This window comes from Chrysemys picta, chromosome 8 (genome assembly GCF_011386835.1).
Source record: "Chrysemys picta bellii isolate R12L10 chromosome 8, ASM1138683v2, whole genome shotgun sequence".
NCBI lineage: Eukaryota > Metazoa > Chordata > Testudines > Emydidae > Chrysemys > Chrysemys picta.
In genome coordinates, this window is record NC_088798.1 from 2,234,904 (window position 1) to 2,252,061 (window position 17,158).

General features: G+C 49.4%; 1 protein-coding gene across 5 annotated transcripts in view; it reads right to left on the reverse strand.

The window, feature by feature from the left end:
- ERI3 (ERI1 exoribonuclease family member 3) overlaps positions 1 to 17,158 on the reverse strand; it is a 225,982-nt gene that overhangs the window by 160,252 nt on the left and 48,572 nt on the right. For all 5 annotated transcript variants that reach the window (XM_065555329.1, XM_065555330.1, XM_065555331.1 and 2 more), the window contains exon 5: positions 15,736 to 15,827. In XM_065555329.1, coding sequence (XP_065411401.1) covers positions 15,736 to 15,827 — 92 coding nt within the window. The remainder of the gene's footprint in view (positions 1 to 15,735; positions 15,828 to 17,158) is intronic.

Below are 17,158 nucleotides of genomic sequence, written 5' to 3' on the forward strand. Positions count from 1 at the left end.
ATTTTTGGTAGCAGTGCCCGTTCAGCCCACGCACACGCTCCAGGAATCCTCGTGCCCCATGGCAAGGATACACAGAGCTGCATGGGTGAACCACCCTCAGTTCCTTCTCTACCACTAAGTCTCACGAGAGAAAACTCCGAAGCAGAGGGGAAGGAGGGCGGGAAGTGAAGCACCCATAGGGACATACATCTTGAAGAACTCCAGTTACTGCACAAGGTGAGTAACTGCTCCTTCTTCAAGTCGTGTCCCTATGGGTGCTCCACTTCAGGTGACTCCCAAGCAGCATCCCCACAGGGAGAGCCATTACTAATCCTGAAGACAGAAATGCGTCGCCAATGGCAGCATCTGACCTAGAGGCATGAACCAAAGCATGGTGTTTGGAAAATGAAGTCCAGCTCTGCAAATTTCAACACCTGGAACATCTTTGAGCAATGCCACGGAGGTAGACTGAGACATTGCAGAATGGGCTAGCAACTTAGGAGGAGGCTGGGTATTGACAGGCTCATAATAGGGGATAAAATACCCAATGATCCACCTTGAGAATCTTTGGGTGGAGACTGTGGATCTGTCCACAATTCAAACGGTCTGGGAGACTTTCTAAATGGTTTGGTTCTGTCCAGGCAGGTATGCAAGGCAGCATTCTCTCTCCTCTGATGTGGCTTCAGGAAAAAACTGGGAACTGAGTGACTTAGTTAATCCGAAATTCCAAAGACACTTGAGGTAGAAACTTAGGATGTGATTGTAACAAAACATTTTCCTTGAAAAACACAGTAAATGGAGGACCTGCCATTAAAGCCCCCAGTTCTCCAACCCTCCGGGCAGAAGTGATAGCCACTAAGAAAGCCATTCTCCTGGATAGGTGACATAAACAACATGTAGCCAGTGGCTCAAAGGGGTGTTTCATAAAACCGCTAAGGACAAAGTTCAAGTCCCTTGTTGGGGAGGGTTCTTTAATCTGGGGGGGAAAGAGTCCCCAGACCTCTGAGGAATCTCAGGATTGTGGGGTGAGGAAAAAAACCTTCCACAGACAAATGAAAGGCTGCGATAGCTGCCGAGTGAACCCTGACAGAACTCAGAACAAGACCTAGGTCGCCTAGGACGGTGGGAAGAGAAGAGTGAATAGGAGAGGCAACTAAGCGAAAGCTACAGCTCAGGTGAAGTGGGCACTCGACGCTCTGTCTCAGGTCGAAGGGCAGCTGAGGGCGGCTCGCCCACGCAGCTCTGTATTTCCTCATTGGGGGGCACACGGATGTCTGCAGCACATACACAGGCCAAACGGGTACCGCGACTGGAAATCTCCGAGGTAAGGCGCATGGGGTGCATCTTCTGGGTGACTGTCAGCAAGTCATTTCCCTTCTTTCTCTGCCTCTCTTTTCCCTCCCGCCCTTTGCCGATCTTGTAGACGGTAATCTTTTTGGGGCAGGGACTCAGAGTGAGAGTCGGAGTGCTTGGCACAACCGGGCCCAATTTTGGTGGTGGCTTTAATAATATAATGTAAGTACCATTAGCCCCCCAACCTAAGAGCAGTCAGTTCTCTGCCACGAAGGGGGCCTCTGAACTCAACACGGCAGGTTAAGGAATGTGGGCAGCCAGCTCGGTCACTGGACCAGCAGACTTTCCTGCAGTACTTTACGTGTCTGACAGTAGGGAACGGAGCTTTGCAGCCCTGCTGCATGCGGGCCTGGGGCCGAATGGCTCATATTGAAATTTTACAGCTCTCCCTCGGCAGACACTTAACACTGAGTCCCCAAGGCGCACGAGGAGCCCCCCAGGAAAAGCGACATCAGAAAATCCATGACAGCTCTTCCAATTAAGGCAGGTGGACTGCACAGTCTCTTTGGGCTTTCTCACGCTGCTCAGCCGGTGGATCTCCATTTCAATTGGCAAGAATCTCCCCTCTAGGGAGAGCATCAGTGGGGTCCCCACTCATCAGTGGGCTGCTCACGGATTCACGGCTGCTCACTGAAGGGATGGGGAAATTTCTGCCTCTTTAACACAGGGTTGCCCTGCCTGGCACACGCACCTGCCCTCCTCTCCTCACAGCAACACGTTATTTATCTACAACAGACGAGTTTCTTCTTTTCCATCCATTTGCAGTGCAGTCCCGTGGTCTGAACCCAAGAGGCAAAGCCCCTCTTCCGGCACTGCCCTTGCCTCTCCAGCACCAGAATGCACAGCAAGCTCATCTCCGCTGCCAACCCAAGCCTTCCCCTCCTGACCACCGTCTGTGCCCCCTCCCTGACGTCAGCTGCAGCAACACGAGGGAAGGAAAGAAATCCAGCAGCAGGAGGAAACTCTCTCCCGTGTGAAGGCACCAAACCAGAGACACTCCCACCTCCCGGAGGCAAAGCAGAACATGATACCTAAGCAAGCTCTCGGCATGGTTACCACCCCAGCATTCTCTCCTGCCTGCCGTGTTCTGAGAAGCCCGCCCCCCCGGATAACAAGGGCTGAATCTGATTTTCCATGGAAGCGCTAAGCCCCAATTTAGATCTGCGTGAGCGTAAACAAGTTTGGCTTTCATTGCAGAGAGAGGATGCTCCTCCGCCTCGGGAACAGGCTGCCATTAGCATGTGCTTCCCCAGCCACAGAGCAGGCAAATTCTCCAGAGCAAAGCCCAAGTGCAGCAATTAGAATGCAAGGGGGTGCAGAAGCTGTTTAACTCGGCGACCTCAGAGGTCACCGCAGCGGACTCCCAGCCCCTGTATAAATATTGTATGAGTTGGTGAGCGAGGCCTTTCCAAGCGCGGTCCCTCCCCCTCCACCATCACATTCTGCATCTAGCTAGACACGCCAGCCACATTATTTACAGATTTGACAGTCAGAAAAATCACTCGGGTAAATGAGAGAGAATGGGGGTGAGGGCTGCTTGCTGGAGCCAGGGACGCAAAGCACTCCGTCACCAGGCAGCCTTCTACTGCATTCATTATTAGCACTCAATCACCTGTTGGTGTAATCAGTTCTTTAACCAGCGCATAAGTGCCACTGAGGATAAGGGGAAGGAGGAGCCGCAGGACTGGAGGAGAAGAGCTCCCCATTCAGGCAACAGGAAGGCTTTTGTGGGACTTCCCTCGTCTTCAAAGACTGCCCAAGTGTGCATGCCACATGCTGCTGGATCTCCAGTGCTATGGGTGGGGCAGAGAGAGATGCTGCATTCCCTCATCAGCAGCTCTCCCGGCCCTTCCTGGCGGCCAGGTCTACGCGCCAGTATGCTGTATCAGTAAAGCACATCCCGTGTGGACGCAGCTTTATACCAACAAACTGCGCTTCTAGTGGAACAGCTTATTCCAGCTCCCCTCCACCCACGCAAATAAAGTTACATCGGCAAAAGCGCAGTTTTACAGGGGTAAGTGCATCTACACTAGGCACATTTCACAAACCACACCTCTGCACGCCCGGCACAGACATAGCTATGCCAGTGAAATCATGGCGTGCAGACTGGTCCTTCACCGAAAAACTCCGCTTCCTCTCCTCTAAAGCCCTCCAGGAACCCCTCCAGCCCAGCTGCATCCACTCCACCCCTGAGATGGACCTTAGAAGGACCCAGGGGTGGGTAAACCTACAGGCCTCCATCCTGATCCCTCTCACCCACTCTGTGTGAGAGTCACCATCCCTTAGTATCGGAGAGACTCTCCCCATCCTGAACTTCTGCCCTCTCCTGCCGACCACTCGCAGCGCTGCCTTCGAAGAAGCCGCTTGCTCCCCTGCCCTGCTCCTGCAGGGGTCCGCCAGGGCCCTGCCTTTTCCTCCGTTGCCCACCTTTCGGATCACTGTGGAACAGTGCAAAACCTCTGCAGCACTCCAAACCCCTGCTGGGCCACGAAGCCAGCCCCAAATCCGGGTCTCCTATACCTTCTCCCTCACTCCCTTCAGCTCTTCCTCCCCCTCTGCCCTCAGCTCTCACCTTATACGCCTTGTGTCACCAGGGGATAGCAGAGCACAATTCAAACACGCCCCTTGGAGAATCCACAGCACAGTGCCAAACATACCCAGTCAGTCACGCTCACTGACCAGAGCCGGCGGGTGTGCACACGCTCCCTCCTGTATGTTGTCTCGCCTAGACTGTAAGCTCAGCAGGGCAGGGACCTGGCCTGGTTACAGGACCACCAAAGGGGCACACAAATTCATGGCATTAGGAATCCCTGCCCCGTGTTATTGGGAGCACCGGGGGGAGGGGACACAGAAAGGGACGCAGTCCTTGGAGCGTAGATTGACACCGCCCCAGCTGCACAGGGAGCTCTCGCACAGCCAGCCCAGCCGCTCCACACGTGATAACAGGGCGTTTGTATTCTGGGCACCAGACAGAGCCAGCACACCTCAGCCTGAGCTTCCCGCCAGCAGCCTCCCATCGCACCGTGCCGGGTCACTGAGCCCACAAGCCTGCTTGTACCGCCCTGGCCTCTCCCAAGCGGGCTGCGCAGTTAGCGGGCTTACCCCTCCGCGGGCAAGGGAGTCGAGGGGAGAAGAGATGGACAGGGCAAGCGAGAGAGGGAAGGGGCGGTGGGGGAAAGGTCTGAGAACTCTCTCCTGAGCCCCGCATTGAGCGCAAGCACCCGAGCCGCTGTGCAGCTCTTGCAGTCCTGCTCTAATGCTCCCTGACATGCCTCTGAAGACAGCGAGCTGTTTGCAGTCAGCACCGTGATTTGTTAGTAATTATTTTCACAGTGTCACACCGCTGTCACTCTCTTAACAAAGAGACAGGCAGCCCGAGGCTGCCTGCAAGAGAGAATCAGCAGCGAAAAGGGACTGTCAGGCACCCGGAGACTCTCTGCTCCTCTGGGTTCTACAACAGAGCCCTTACCAGGTTCTAAGGGAACATCTCAGAAGTGGCAAGTCAGAGTCTTCTGACACCCTGGCCACAGAGATGGGAATTTCCCCCTTTACCCAAACCCATCGTAAGCCTGACAGGGTTAGATCTCCTTAAACCCATCATGTGCTTCCGACCTGCAGCCACCATGGGGAACTTTCGCTATTGATGACGTCACGCTCTCCTTATAAGCTCTAATTTCTTTTAATGTGGCCGTGCCATGAGACTGTTCTCTGTAAGCACAATAACCCTGCGACAAAATCCCACACCACCTCCGTGCGTGTGCACGCACCGATCCATTCACCCCAGCCAAGTGCTGTGCATTTCTTCAGACGGGCCTCACCCGCTAGGTCACACCGCTGCATTCCGCATGATGGAAACATTTCACTTGGCATTTCACAATGCCAGGGGACCTTGGCAGCTTCCCCACACCTGAAATATACAGCCTAATGATTTGTTTCCCCTGCTACCATGCACACATCACACTGACATGCTGAGAACCTCCCTTAACCGCCTCCATCCATCTCGTACCTGCTATGTAACAGTTGTGATCCTTCCTTCGGCTAACTTGTCAGTCAAAGGTAATCACCCTTTCCCAGTAAATGTGGAGCCTGCTCATGCCCCTAAGGAACAGAAGCTATTTTGGCACCTGATGTGTCACACAACAGAAGCATAGCCAGATGAAAGAGAGACACCTGGCCAGCTAGCCTTTAGAGCTCCCTTGATCTCCACACAGAGACCTCATGGATTTGCTTTTGAGCAATTCAAGGTTTGTATTACACCGGATAGGAACAGTCTTCCTCCCGCTCTGCTCAGAGACAAAGCACAAGGGTCATTCTCTGTAGCAGCAAGGAGAGATGGGTATTAATTCATCCTCCTAGCACAGAGAGAGTTTGGAGATATTAAACCTCATGATATAAGCAAAACCCTCCCATAATTAACTGCATGGAAGAGCACTAGCTCAGAGGGCAGCTCCCTTTCAGGGGTCTTTTTAATAACCAAGAAATGGCACATATATGCTGTGAAGAATTAGGATCACCACTGGGAAGCTAAATGGTCCATAAAATGTAACCGCTCTCTTCAGAGCTGGGAGCGCAGCACGCTACCGCAGAGGAGAGACTGTGGCAGCCTCACCCCAACCCCTCAGCGTGCAAACTGAAGAGGACATACATGAGAATGGGAAGTCATCTTCACCCTGTGCCTAAGGACCTCCTATTGGCCGATTTACAGACCAACCCCAGTACTGCCTCAGTGGACTCTATGGTCCAACGTACAGACAGCGGAGTCAATGCAACAAAGGTGGAGGTTACCTGGGGGAAGCTGGAGAAGGGAAGGAAATGAGCACCTAAGAACGAGGGAGCTGTGAAGAGAAGGGAGGAGAAAGCCAAAGGCCAGAGGAATTTTAAGTGTCCAAAGAGAGGCCGATAATGCTAACTAGACCTAGGTGAGCTTTCCCCACTCACCCCGTTGCTGTTCCGTATCCCTCTTCCTTCCCTCCTCCATTCTCTCCCATCTCACGCTCTCTCCTCCGTTTGCTCTAGCTGTCTGAATTTGTCTTTTCAAGTCTAACCCGGATGATCCCAGAACGTCAGGTTCTGGCTTTGGAGAGCTCGGCTCAGCAATGCAAGAGGCCGGTGGAATAGCGACTACCAGTCGGAATGGATTATGCTAGTTACGCTGAAGGCTAGCACGGAGGTCCAGTTCCCTTCAGGGCTGGGACCCCGGAGCCCATGCCCCCACTCTTCAGGAAATGGTGGAAGGCTGCAGGACAAGGCACTAGAGAATGCCCTGTAAGGGAAACATTGAGATGGACTCAAGGTGACTCAATCGGTCTTTGCCATCAAGGAGCCCAGAGAGGAAAAAGACTTGAGAGCGCTGAACCCGCCTGGAGAAATGGCCCCCAACAGCAGCGACAAGAAGGAGAAAATACTGCCAAGCTAGCGTACGAGTTGCGAGTTATATTAGACCGCAACCACCTCATGGTGAGAGTGAAGTCGCTGAAATGGGAGCGTAGAGCTGCCAGGTTAGACGCATTTTACATTCTGGAGGCTCCCAACCCAGAGAAGCGATTTCCAGTCAAGCCGTTGGGAAGGCAGTGCCGACACACAACTGCTTTGCTCAGGCTTGGAAAGAGAGAGAGCTGGGGCTCCCAGAGTACAAAGCTGACGCATTCAAGCAGTCTCAGATGATGTGGCTGTCCGAAGCCAGACAATCGGGTTCCTCACCGTAGCATGCTCCTCACAATCATGCATCTACTGTAGCTTTCACACACACACTCCAATGGACAAAATTGCCCAAGGCCCTACAGGCATTCAGTGCTGTGGTGTTCATGATACCAGAATTTTAGATGGCCTGGGAGGGGGAAAGAAGGGGGCACTGTGCGAAAGAAATGCAGATGGAAGAGGTGCCCCTCTAGGAACAGGAATCCAGTGGCATAGGAGCATGCCAGTCCTCCTCTCCCTCGCACATTAATCGGCTTTTGACCGTTCCTCCGTATCTCAGATTCATAGATTTTAAAACCAGACGTCACCACTGAGTGAGTCTTTCTGCATGGCAAGGGCCACAGAATTTCACCCAGGGATTCCCCGCAGTGGAGGGAATGGTTCTTCCTTATTACACAAGGGAATGCTTCCAGCCCAAAAACTAGTGGTTGAACTAGAGCATCTCTTTCAGCAAGGCCTCCAGTCTCCATGTAAAGACACCTAGTGATGCAGAACCCGCCGCACCCCTTGGTGAGCCATTCCAGTGGTGGTTCTCCGCTTCACTCCCAGATATGAACGGTATTCTCTCTCTCACTCCTCCCCACGTTACACCATTTCTCCAGCGTTTCTCTATCGCCTACAATATCATCTCCACTTTTCTGGCTCCTCACTCTATGCTCCTGATTCCCAAGCAGCAGAATCCACACCCTCTCGAGTTGGATTTGCGTCAAAGTTCACAACCAGCACCACTCCAACAACGTCAGAACCAGGAACAGGGCTCTTACCCTGTGCATGCTGAAGACTAGCAACGCCGACGTATACAGTCCTGGGAAGGGTAATTCCTACAGAAACCGTTTCATTACAAGCCTTTCCCCAAAAGGAATTCAGGAAAAGTTACACATCTCAGAGAAACCAGGCACATCACAGGACTCCTCATGGAACCATCAGATCTCAAACAGAACTAGAAACAGAAGATGGCCGCCAGAGGCAGTCCCTGCAAAGGGATAATGAGGGCCAAGACTGCGAGATATTTGAAATAAATACAGGGGGTGAAAACTTAAAAGGAAAAATGCAGAACTTATTTCACAAAAGTGACTTCAGTTCATTTTGTTTTTAAAATACAACAACTCTGTGGCGGTCGGATAAGTGAGTTTAGCCAGTGCTGCTGGTGAATTAACAGCGAGGGACTCACCACAATGGCTAGAACCGAGCATGTGGGAAGACGACTTGAAGAGCTTTTCCTACTTAGCCCTGCCAATGCACCTCAATCTCGGCGGATGTGGCTCTATTCCCAACCTGCAGGCTCTCCCCCTCCCCCCACTATTAGTCCAGTCTTGGGCTCCCAACACACAGCTCTGATGCATCTCATCTCTGCCCTGTCACACCCCAAGCTATCCCAGTCCCCGGCCCAGGCCCCTTCTGAGCTCAGACTGAAACATGTCTAGAGGCAGAGAAAGCAAGAAGGTTTTCTGCCAGGCCCCCATGCACGGTCCCGTCAATGCACTTGAATCGTTGCCTACGATACCACTCCCCCAAGCAAAGACTGCCTGGCCCATCCTGGTTACTGTCATATAAGAGCATCCACAAAGGGTATATTAACGCTATCAATTCACTTTCACTCATCACCACTTATGTTCTTTCACTTATGTTCTTATGACCAAACGTGGACTTTACCTCAAGCCTCTAGAGGAAAAGGCTAGGAAGTGCCAAGCCACTGAACCACTAAGGTCCCAGATTTGAAAGAGCAAAAGCATTCCTCACTTGAGCCTGCTGGGTAGGCCTCAGTTGTTCTAACGAGGCCTGATTTGCTTTTCACGCGCAGCTGACTTGCCAGCATAACTCACAAGAGAAGAATTAAAACAGTAAAATAAATAAAGCAACGGTATAATTCTCTGCTAAGAGTTCACTAATGTGCATCCTAAGACGTGCACCAATGGCTATAAACATTTCAAGCCACTTCACCATGTTTTATCGCTATATTAGAAAGAGAGCATTTGCCTTTTACCACTGACTTAACAAAATAAAAAAAACTTCTGCACAAGTCGTTTTCTCTGAAGAAATGAATTTGCTCCCTTGGATCTGCCACAGAAAGCATTACACTAGCATCTTTGCTCTGGAGGACATACAGTTAGCAACACCTCTGCCAATGATATTCCCGGTACGTTCATGGATCTGATGGCACTCGTTATTTTTATGTAATCCTGTAACCATGCACAGGGTTAGATGTATGGTCTTGTGGTTAAGGCACTGGACTGGGACTCAGGAGAGTGGGTTCAATTCCCAGCTCTGCCACTGTGTGAATGACCTTGGGTATGGCACTTAATCTCACCGTGTCTCACTTCCCTAGTTATGAAGGGGGGATAATACTTCTCTAGGCCAGACAGGAGTTAAAGGATAAATCCATAAAGGCTTGGGAGGGTGATGGGGTCCATATATGCAGACAGATAAGACAGTGTTTTAAAAGAGGGAAAACACGCTAACCCAAATCTCCTCCCCAGAGAGCTCAACTCAGCTAAGTGTCAAGCATCTTCTATTTCCACTGAAATCCCAACACACCCATCAGCTGCTCCCCCTTTTTGGCCCCTCAAGATGTATGTTACACGTGTCATCAAATGCTACCTCAGTGTAAGTTTTATCACTTAATCACTGGTGCAGGTTACACCTCGGGTGCAACACCGCTGAACCTGGGCCAAAGACTGAGCCTGCTGATACCAGGTGTGAGCTTGGCCCTGCAGCTTTTCAACTCTCAAAGTCACTCCTTGCAACAGGCGAAAGGAATTCTCTTGTTGAGCGCACACAGGCCTGAGGACCTGTGTGCCTAACGAGGCTGTATCCTCACTCGTGTGTTTTAGCTTGGCAGGTCTGGTGCCCCTTTCATCTTCTGCTTCAGGTAGCTCTTCTTTAATTAATAACATTTCTGAGCCGACACAGGGAACTTTACACCCCGAATGAATGGCCCTCTCTCATTAGAACCACTACTGTCATGATGTATTCAAGAGCAGGAGTACGATTCATTTCCTTGTCTGGGGACGGAGATTCTTTTTTTTGGGCGGGGGGGGGGAGAGTTGGGAGGAGAAGAGGTTTTATAATGAGTGACTTGTATTTGTTGAAGCTGATATGTGACTGTCGGCTTGAATTGCCTTGTCAGGACAAGCCTTCAGAAAGGTGATGTTCCCACTCAAGAGGTTTTCCTCATTAAAGAAATTGCATCTTAACAAGAGGGAAGGGGAGAGGTGGGAAGAGAACAGCCGTCTCTCCCTCTCCAGCCTGGTTCGTGCTCATCAGCAGTCGATCCAAATACAAAGACAGGATCAGCTTCTCATTTTCCAGCCCCCTTTCGAGCTTGGCACTCTGCCTCTGCTGGAGATCTAATGCACCGAGGAAAAGCAAGGAGCCTCTCCTATTCTGCCACATGCACTGATGGGTTACAGCCCATCCCAGATGGTTGTGGCAGGGCTGGGCATCCTTATCAGCTTTGGAGAACCTCCACAGGCCAGCACAGAAGCTGCTGGACCTTCCTCCACATCTAGGTTCTTGTGATTCACGTGCCTGGCAGGAGGAGGCAGATTGAACAGAAAACCCCTGAGATCTGGGGCATTCCAAACAAGCTCCACTCCACAAGAAAAACAACCACTGGAGCCAAACAATCCTTCATGTCACCTGAAGGATCCAAGCCCATGACCGGGGTCAAAGCCCCAAGCAGCAGGACTTCCACCTCCCCTGCCACAGACTGGGGTTTCTCTAGCCATGCACAGGGGGCTGCCTTAATACACAGGAATTCCCCCTGCATCAAGGCTCTCCATTGGGTTTGGCAGACTATCCACAGCCTACTTCTGGCTTTTTCTACCTTACTTGTATACCCATCCCACCCACCCGGTCCCCATCAGCCTTGCCCACTTCTACCCACAGTCACCACTATTCAGTCTGTTTGCTTGCCCTCCACCCGACAGTACCCGTACCCTGTGGCAGGGAGGAACGCAGTGCACAACTGGTGGTATAGCTACTGCAGTACGGGTCCAGCCAAAGAGAGAAAGTCTCTGAGTATCAATCTTCCTTAGTGCCCCCTCCCCTCCATCATCCTCTGACCCTAAAGACAGGTGCCCCGGAAATACCCGAGACAGACAGGACAGCCCAAACCCAGTAATGCCTCAGATCTCCTCCAGCCCAAGGAGGTGTGAAGCACAATCTCGTTCCCTAATGACTGGTCCATGGGGCAGCACTGAACGCTCCTGCTGCCGACTGTGCATGACTGAACCAGGCTCAAGGGGAAATGAGAACATTGCCCAGCAGGAGAAAGCTGGATAAAAAGGCTGGAGCTTGGCCCCTGTTGGGCAGAGATGGTCTCAAGGTGTTTGCACTTGAGAATCTCAGATGAAAGGTGCTACAGAAGTGGAACTTATCATTAAAACAGGAAGCCTGATAAAAGGAGAAGCAGGGTTGGAAACCAGGCCAGTCTCTGGCTAGGACCTCTGCAGATTTCATAAGCAAGGAAGCAATGCTGTGAGAAATGGAGTGAATGACTCAGTAGGTGGCGTTCTTCTCCTGAAGGAGACAGGCAGATTGCTAGGGGCACTATGCTACCGGGGGTGCTAAGGAAGATGAAGAGGACCTGACACTCAGTGGTTATTGGAGACCTGGTTCTCACAAGAGCGAGGGGGGTTAGTTCTCGTATCCTGGCCAAGTTCCACATCTCGCCGACTCTCCTTGGAGTTTCAATAACACGTTATTCGAGTTCATGCCCCCTCGTATGCAGGTCTGCTAGCACAGAACAGCTGCCATGCTTCACCCCAGAGGGGGTACATTTCAGCGGAGCGTTGAAGTGATCCTTAGGCAGGGGGATGTGAGAAGCCACTTTGGGGCTATTCAGGATCAGAGACCCTAGAGCAGGGGTTCTCAAACTGGGGGTCGGGACCCCTGAGGGGGTCGCAAGGTTATTACATGGGGGGGTCGCGAGCTATCAACCTCCACCCCAAACCCCACTTTGACTCCAGCATTTATAATGGTGTTAAATATATAAAAAAGTGTTTCTAATTTATAAGGGGGGTCGCACTCAAGAGTCTTGCTATATGAAAGGGGTCACCAGTAAAAAAGTTTGAGAGACACTGTCCTAGAGGAAGACAAGTGGTCAAAGGGCTATGCACCAAAAGAAGGTATTTTACTATTTCCCCCAACATGAAGACAGTTGGGCATAGCCTCAAACACAGGCCCCTTCACTGTGCAGTGCTGATCGTGTTCTTTCAGACACATCTGACCTAGTTCTACTGGTGTTCCTCTGGAATGCAAGAGGACTTTAGTACCAGTTAATGCTGCCAAATGATCTCTGCAGAGCACTCAAGCATCAAGCCCTTCACCCCACTGATACTTGGGCAAGTAGCCACCACCTTTTCCCCATCCGGAGAAGTGCCAGTTATTTACACAGGCCCATTGGGCAGCCCTTCCCCGAGCACACGGCGCATCCCTCACGGCACCACCAGGCTAGTCTTTGGAATGTTTCCTGGATATGCTGCATCCGCACGGCCCTGTTGCAGTGTTCTGCCTTTCCTGTTTAAAAAGAGATGTAGCTCTGTTCTGCTTTACTAAACCCTATTTGGCAATGTGTCTAAACACATGCAAACTTAATTAGTTCAGAAGGGAGATTTGGCGTTTGAGGTGATGGATAGAAGTAATGGGAAATGAGACACACCCGAGCTGGCAGTGAGTTCTCACTCCAGCCCCATTCACTGGCACGCTGCTAATCAGATGTGACGCTACACCTGCCTGTGTCCAGGGAGCACTAGAGCAGAGTGATGTGCTATTCACTAGCAGGCTGAAGGCAGACTCCGTGTCCGTGAGCTTGGAAACATGAAATGCATTTTCCATTTTGCCCTGGAGAAGCTTAGAGATCAAATTCTCAACTTAACAGTTAAAACAAAACAAAAAAAAACCCAGACAAGAGAGAACTGAACCACTTGTTCCACTCACTGCGCCCTTGTGGGGTCTTCCTTTCCAACTGGATGGCAACGACAAGTCACAAATGGAGAGTTAGGTTTCCAAGCTTCAGCATGCTACACAGCACCGCTGGCTGGCCAGCTCTCAAAGCAGCTCCCAGATCCCTGCTGGGGGGGGAGACACCGTTCACCCCGCTCTGTTCAGGGGGCTGGAGTTGAACTACTTCCACAGACTACTGCATTTTTTAATGTGCAGAGGGAGCGACCCCATGGAATCAGGTCAATAAGCTGATGGCAGGCCATGGCAGACCTGAGGTAGGGTGCACATGTCATCGAGACTGCTGTGTCTGAAGTCACTCTATCCCACGTACGACACACACGAGCCAGGAAGAGAACAAACAGGGACTTCATCCAACTCTAGGTGCCAAGGATAGAATCACAGGACGGGAAGGGACCTCGAGAGGTCATCTAGTCCAGTTCCTTGCACTCATGGCAGGACTAATTATCTAGACCATCCCTGACAGGTGTGTGTCTAACCTGCTTTTAAAAGTTTCCAGTGATGGAGATTCCACAACCTCCCTAAGCAATTTATTCCAGTGTTACCCACCCTGACAGTCAGGAAGTTTTTCCTAATGTCCAACCTAAACCTCCCTTGCTGCAATTTAAGCCCATTGCTTCTTATCCTATCCTCAGAGGTTAAGACAAACAATTTTTCTTCCTCCTCCTTGTAACAACCTTTCACATACTTGAAAACTGTTATCATGTCCCCCCAGTCTTTTCTTTTCCAGACTAAACAAACCCAATTTTTTCAGTCTTCCCTTATAGGTCATGTTTTCTAGAGCTTTAATCATTTTTGTTGCTCTTCTCTGGACTTTCCCAAATTTGTCCACATCCTTCCTGAAATGTGGCGCCCAGAACTGGACGCAATATTCCAGTTGAGGCCTAATCAGCACAGAGCAGAGCGGAAGAATTACTTCTCGTGTCTTGCTTACAACACTCCTGCTAGTACATCCCGGAATGAGGTTCGCTTTTTTTGCAACAGCATCACACTGTTGACTCCTATTTACCTTGTGATCCACACTAACCCCCAGATCCCTTTCCGCAGGACTCCTTCCTAGGCAGTCATTGCCCATTTTGTGTATGTGCAACTGATTGTTCCTTCCTAAGTGGAGTACTTTGCATTTGTCCTTATTGAATTTCATCCTGTTTACTTCAGGCCATTTCTCCAGTTTGTCCAGATCATTTTGAATCCTATCCTCCATGACCCTATCCTGCAGCCCCTCCCAGCTTGGTATCATCCACAAACTTTATAAGTGTACTCAATATGCCATCATCTAAATCAGTGGTGGCAACCTGCGGCCCATCAGTGTAATCTGATTGCGGCCTGAGAGACATTTTGCTGACACTGACCGTATACAGGCACTGCCCCCCGCAGCTCCCAGTGGCCGCGGTTCGCCATTTCCAGCCAATGGGAGCTGCGGGAAGCAGCAGGCCGCAGGGCCGCAGCAGAGCGGCAGGATGCCCACCACTGATCTAAATCATTGATGAAGATATTGAACAGAACCAGACCCAGAACTGATCCCTGCGGGACCCCACTTGATATTCCTTCCATCATGACTGTGAACCACTGATAACTACTCTCTGGGAACGGGTTTTCGTGGTGAGGTCAGGGTAGCATTCTCAGAGCAGATTCTGCATTTCACACTTGAGGCCACACGAAACGTGTGGGACAAATTAAGAAACACAGTAAAAGAACTAAAAAAGAGCCACCATGGCTTAACAACCATGTAAAAGAAGCAGTGAGAGATAAAAAGACTTCCTTTAAAAAGTGGAAGTCAAATCCTAGCAAGGTAAATAGAAAGGAGCATAAACACTGCCAAATCAAGTGTAAAAATGTAATAAGAAAAGTCAAAGAGGAGTTTGAAGAACGGTTAGCCAAAAACTCCAAAGGTAATAACAACATGTTTTTTAAGTACATGAGAAGCAGGAAGCCTGCTAAACAACCAGTGGGGCCCCTGGATGATCGAGATACAAAAGGAGCGCTTAAAGACGATAAAGTCATTGCGGAGAAACTAAATGGATTCTTTGCTTCAGTCTTCATGGCTGAGGATGTTAGGGAGATTCCCAAACCTGAGCTGGCTTTTGTAGATGACAAATCCGAGGAACTGTCACAGATTGAAGTGTCACTAGAGGAGGTTTTGGAATTAATTTATAAACTTAACATTAACAAGTCACCGGGACCAGATGGCATTCACCCAAGAGTTCTGAAAGAACTCAAATGTGAAGTTGCTGAACTATTAACTATGGTTTGTAACCAGTCCTTTAAATCAACTTTTGTACCCAACGACTGGAAGTTAGCTAATGTAATGCCAATATTTAAAAATGGCTCTAGAGGTGACCCCGGCAATTACAGACCGGTAAGTCTAACATCAGTACTGGGCAAATTAGTCGAAACAATAGTAAAGAATAAAATTGTCAGACACATAGAAGAAAATAAATTGTTGGGCAAAAGTCAACATGGTTTCTGTAAAGGGAAATCGTGTCTTACTAATCTATTAGAGTTCTTTGAAGGGGTCAACAAACATGTGGACAAGGGGGATCCCCAGCAGAACTAAGATGTGGCAATTAACAGGGAGAGGAAATAATCAACATGCTCTTTCCCTCCCCACCAAACAAAACCCTGCGGGAAGTTACACGAACCATCGCACTGCACCAGCAAAAGCTAGCCAATGGGAGAGGAGGAAGCACATCCCCCAGCATGCAGTAACAAAGCCCTGGGCAGCCCCCTTTCCATACTCACATTACTTTCAAATCCCAGTCTCCGCAGGTTACAAAAATCGACTTGACGCTAGGATCTAAGAGGCCTTCCTTCGCCATCCACTCATCGACCCTCTGAAAGGAACGGAGGGAAAGAGGATGAGCTTTGTAGTCAGGGAAGAGCCACAACAGTTAAACACAGATAAGCTCCTCACAATCAGACAAGGAGAAAATTGTGATCTTATCCAGCAGCAGCCCCCACCCCTCTCTCCCTTTCTTCGCTCACATCATCTCAACAAGAGCACGTTTGGACCTTGGAAGATTTCCAACAGGAAACAACAGGCGACCAGTGCAGAGATGATCTTATCAGACACTACAATGGCTCTGCTCACAGAAGAATAGGAATCGTACAGTGTTTATGGGACAATACAGCTAAAATATCATTTAGCCCCTCCCGTCCCCATTTTTCCTTTCCCTTCATCAAATAAGCTGTAACATTATATTTTAGGGCTGTCAATTAATTGCAGTTAATTCACGCGATTAACTCAAAAAGATTAATCACGATTTAAAAAGTTAATCGCAATGAATCACAGTTTTAATCACACTGTTAAGCAATAGAATGCCAAGTGACATTTATTAAATATTTTCGGATGTTTTTCTACATTTTCAAATAGATTGGTTTCAATTACAACACAGAATATGAAGGGTACAGTGCTCACTTTATGTTATTTTTTATTATAAATATTTGCACAGTAAAAATGATAAACAAAAGAAATAGTATTTTTCAATTCACCCCATACAAGTACTGTAGTGCAATCTCTTTGTCATGAAAGTGCAACTTACAAATGTAGGGGTTTTTTTGTTACATAACTGCACTCAAAAATAAAACAATGTAAAACTTTAGAACCTACAAGTCCACTCAGTCCTACTTCCTGTTCAGCCAATCGCTAAGAGAAACAAATTTGTTCACATTTACAGGAGATAATGCTGCCCACTTCTTAATTAAAATGTCACCTGAACGTGAGAACAGGCGTTCGCATGGTACTGTTGTAACCAGCATCACAAGATATTTACTTGCCAGATGCACTAAAGAGTCGTATGCCTCTTCATACTTCAGTCACCATTCCAGAGGACATGCTTCCATGCTGATGAGGCTCGTTAAAAAAATAATGTGTTAATTAAATTTCTGACTGAACTCCTTGGGGGAGAATTGTATGTCTCCTGCTCTCTGTTTTATCCACATTCTGCCATATATTTCATGTTATAGCAGTCTCGGATGATGAGCCAGTACATGTTGTTCATTTTAAGAACACTTTCACTGCAGGTTTGACAAAACACAAAGAAGGTACCAATGTGAGATTTCTAAAGATAGCTACAGCACTTGATCCAGGGTTTAAGAATCTGAAGTGCCTTTCAAAATCTGAGAGGGACAAGGTGTGGCGCTTGCTTTCAGAAGTCTTAAAAGA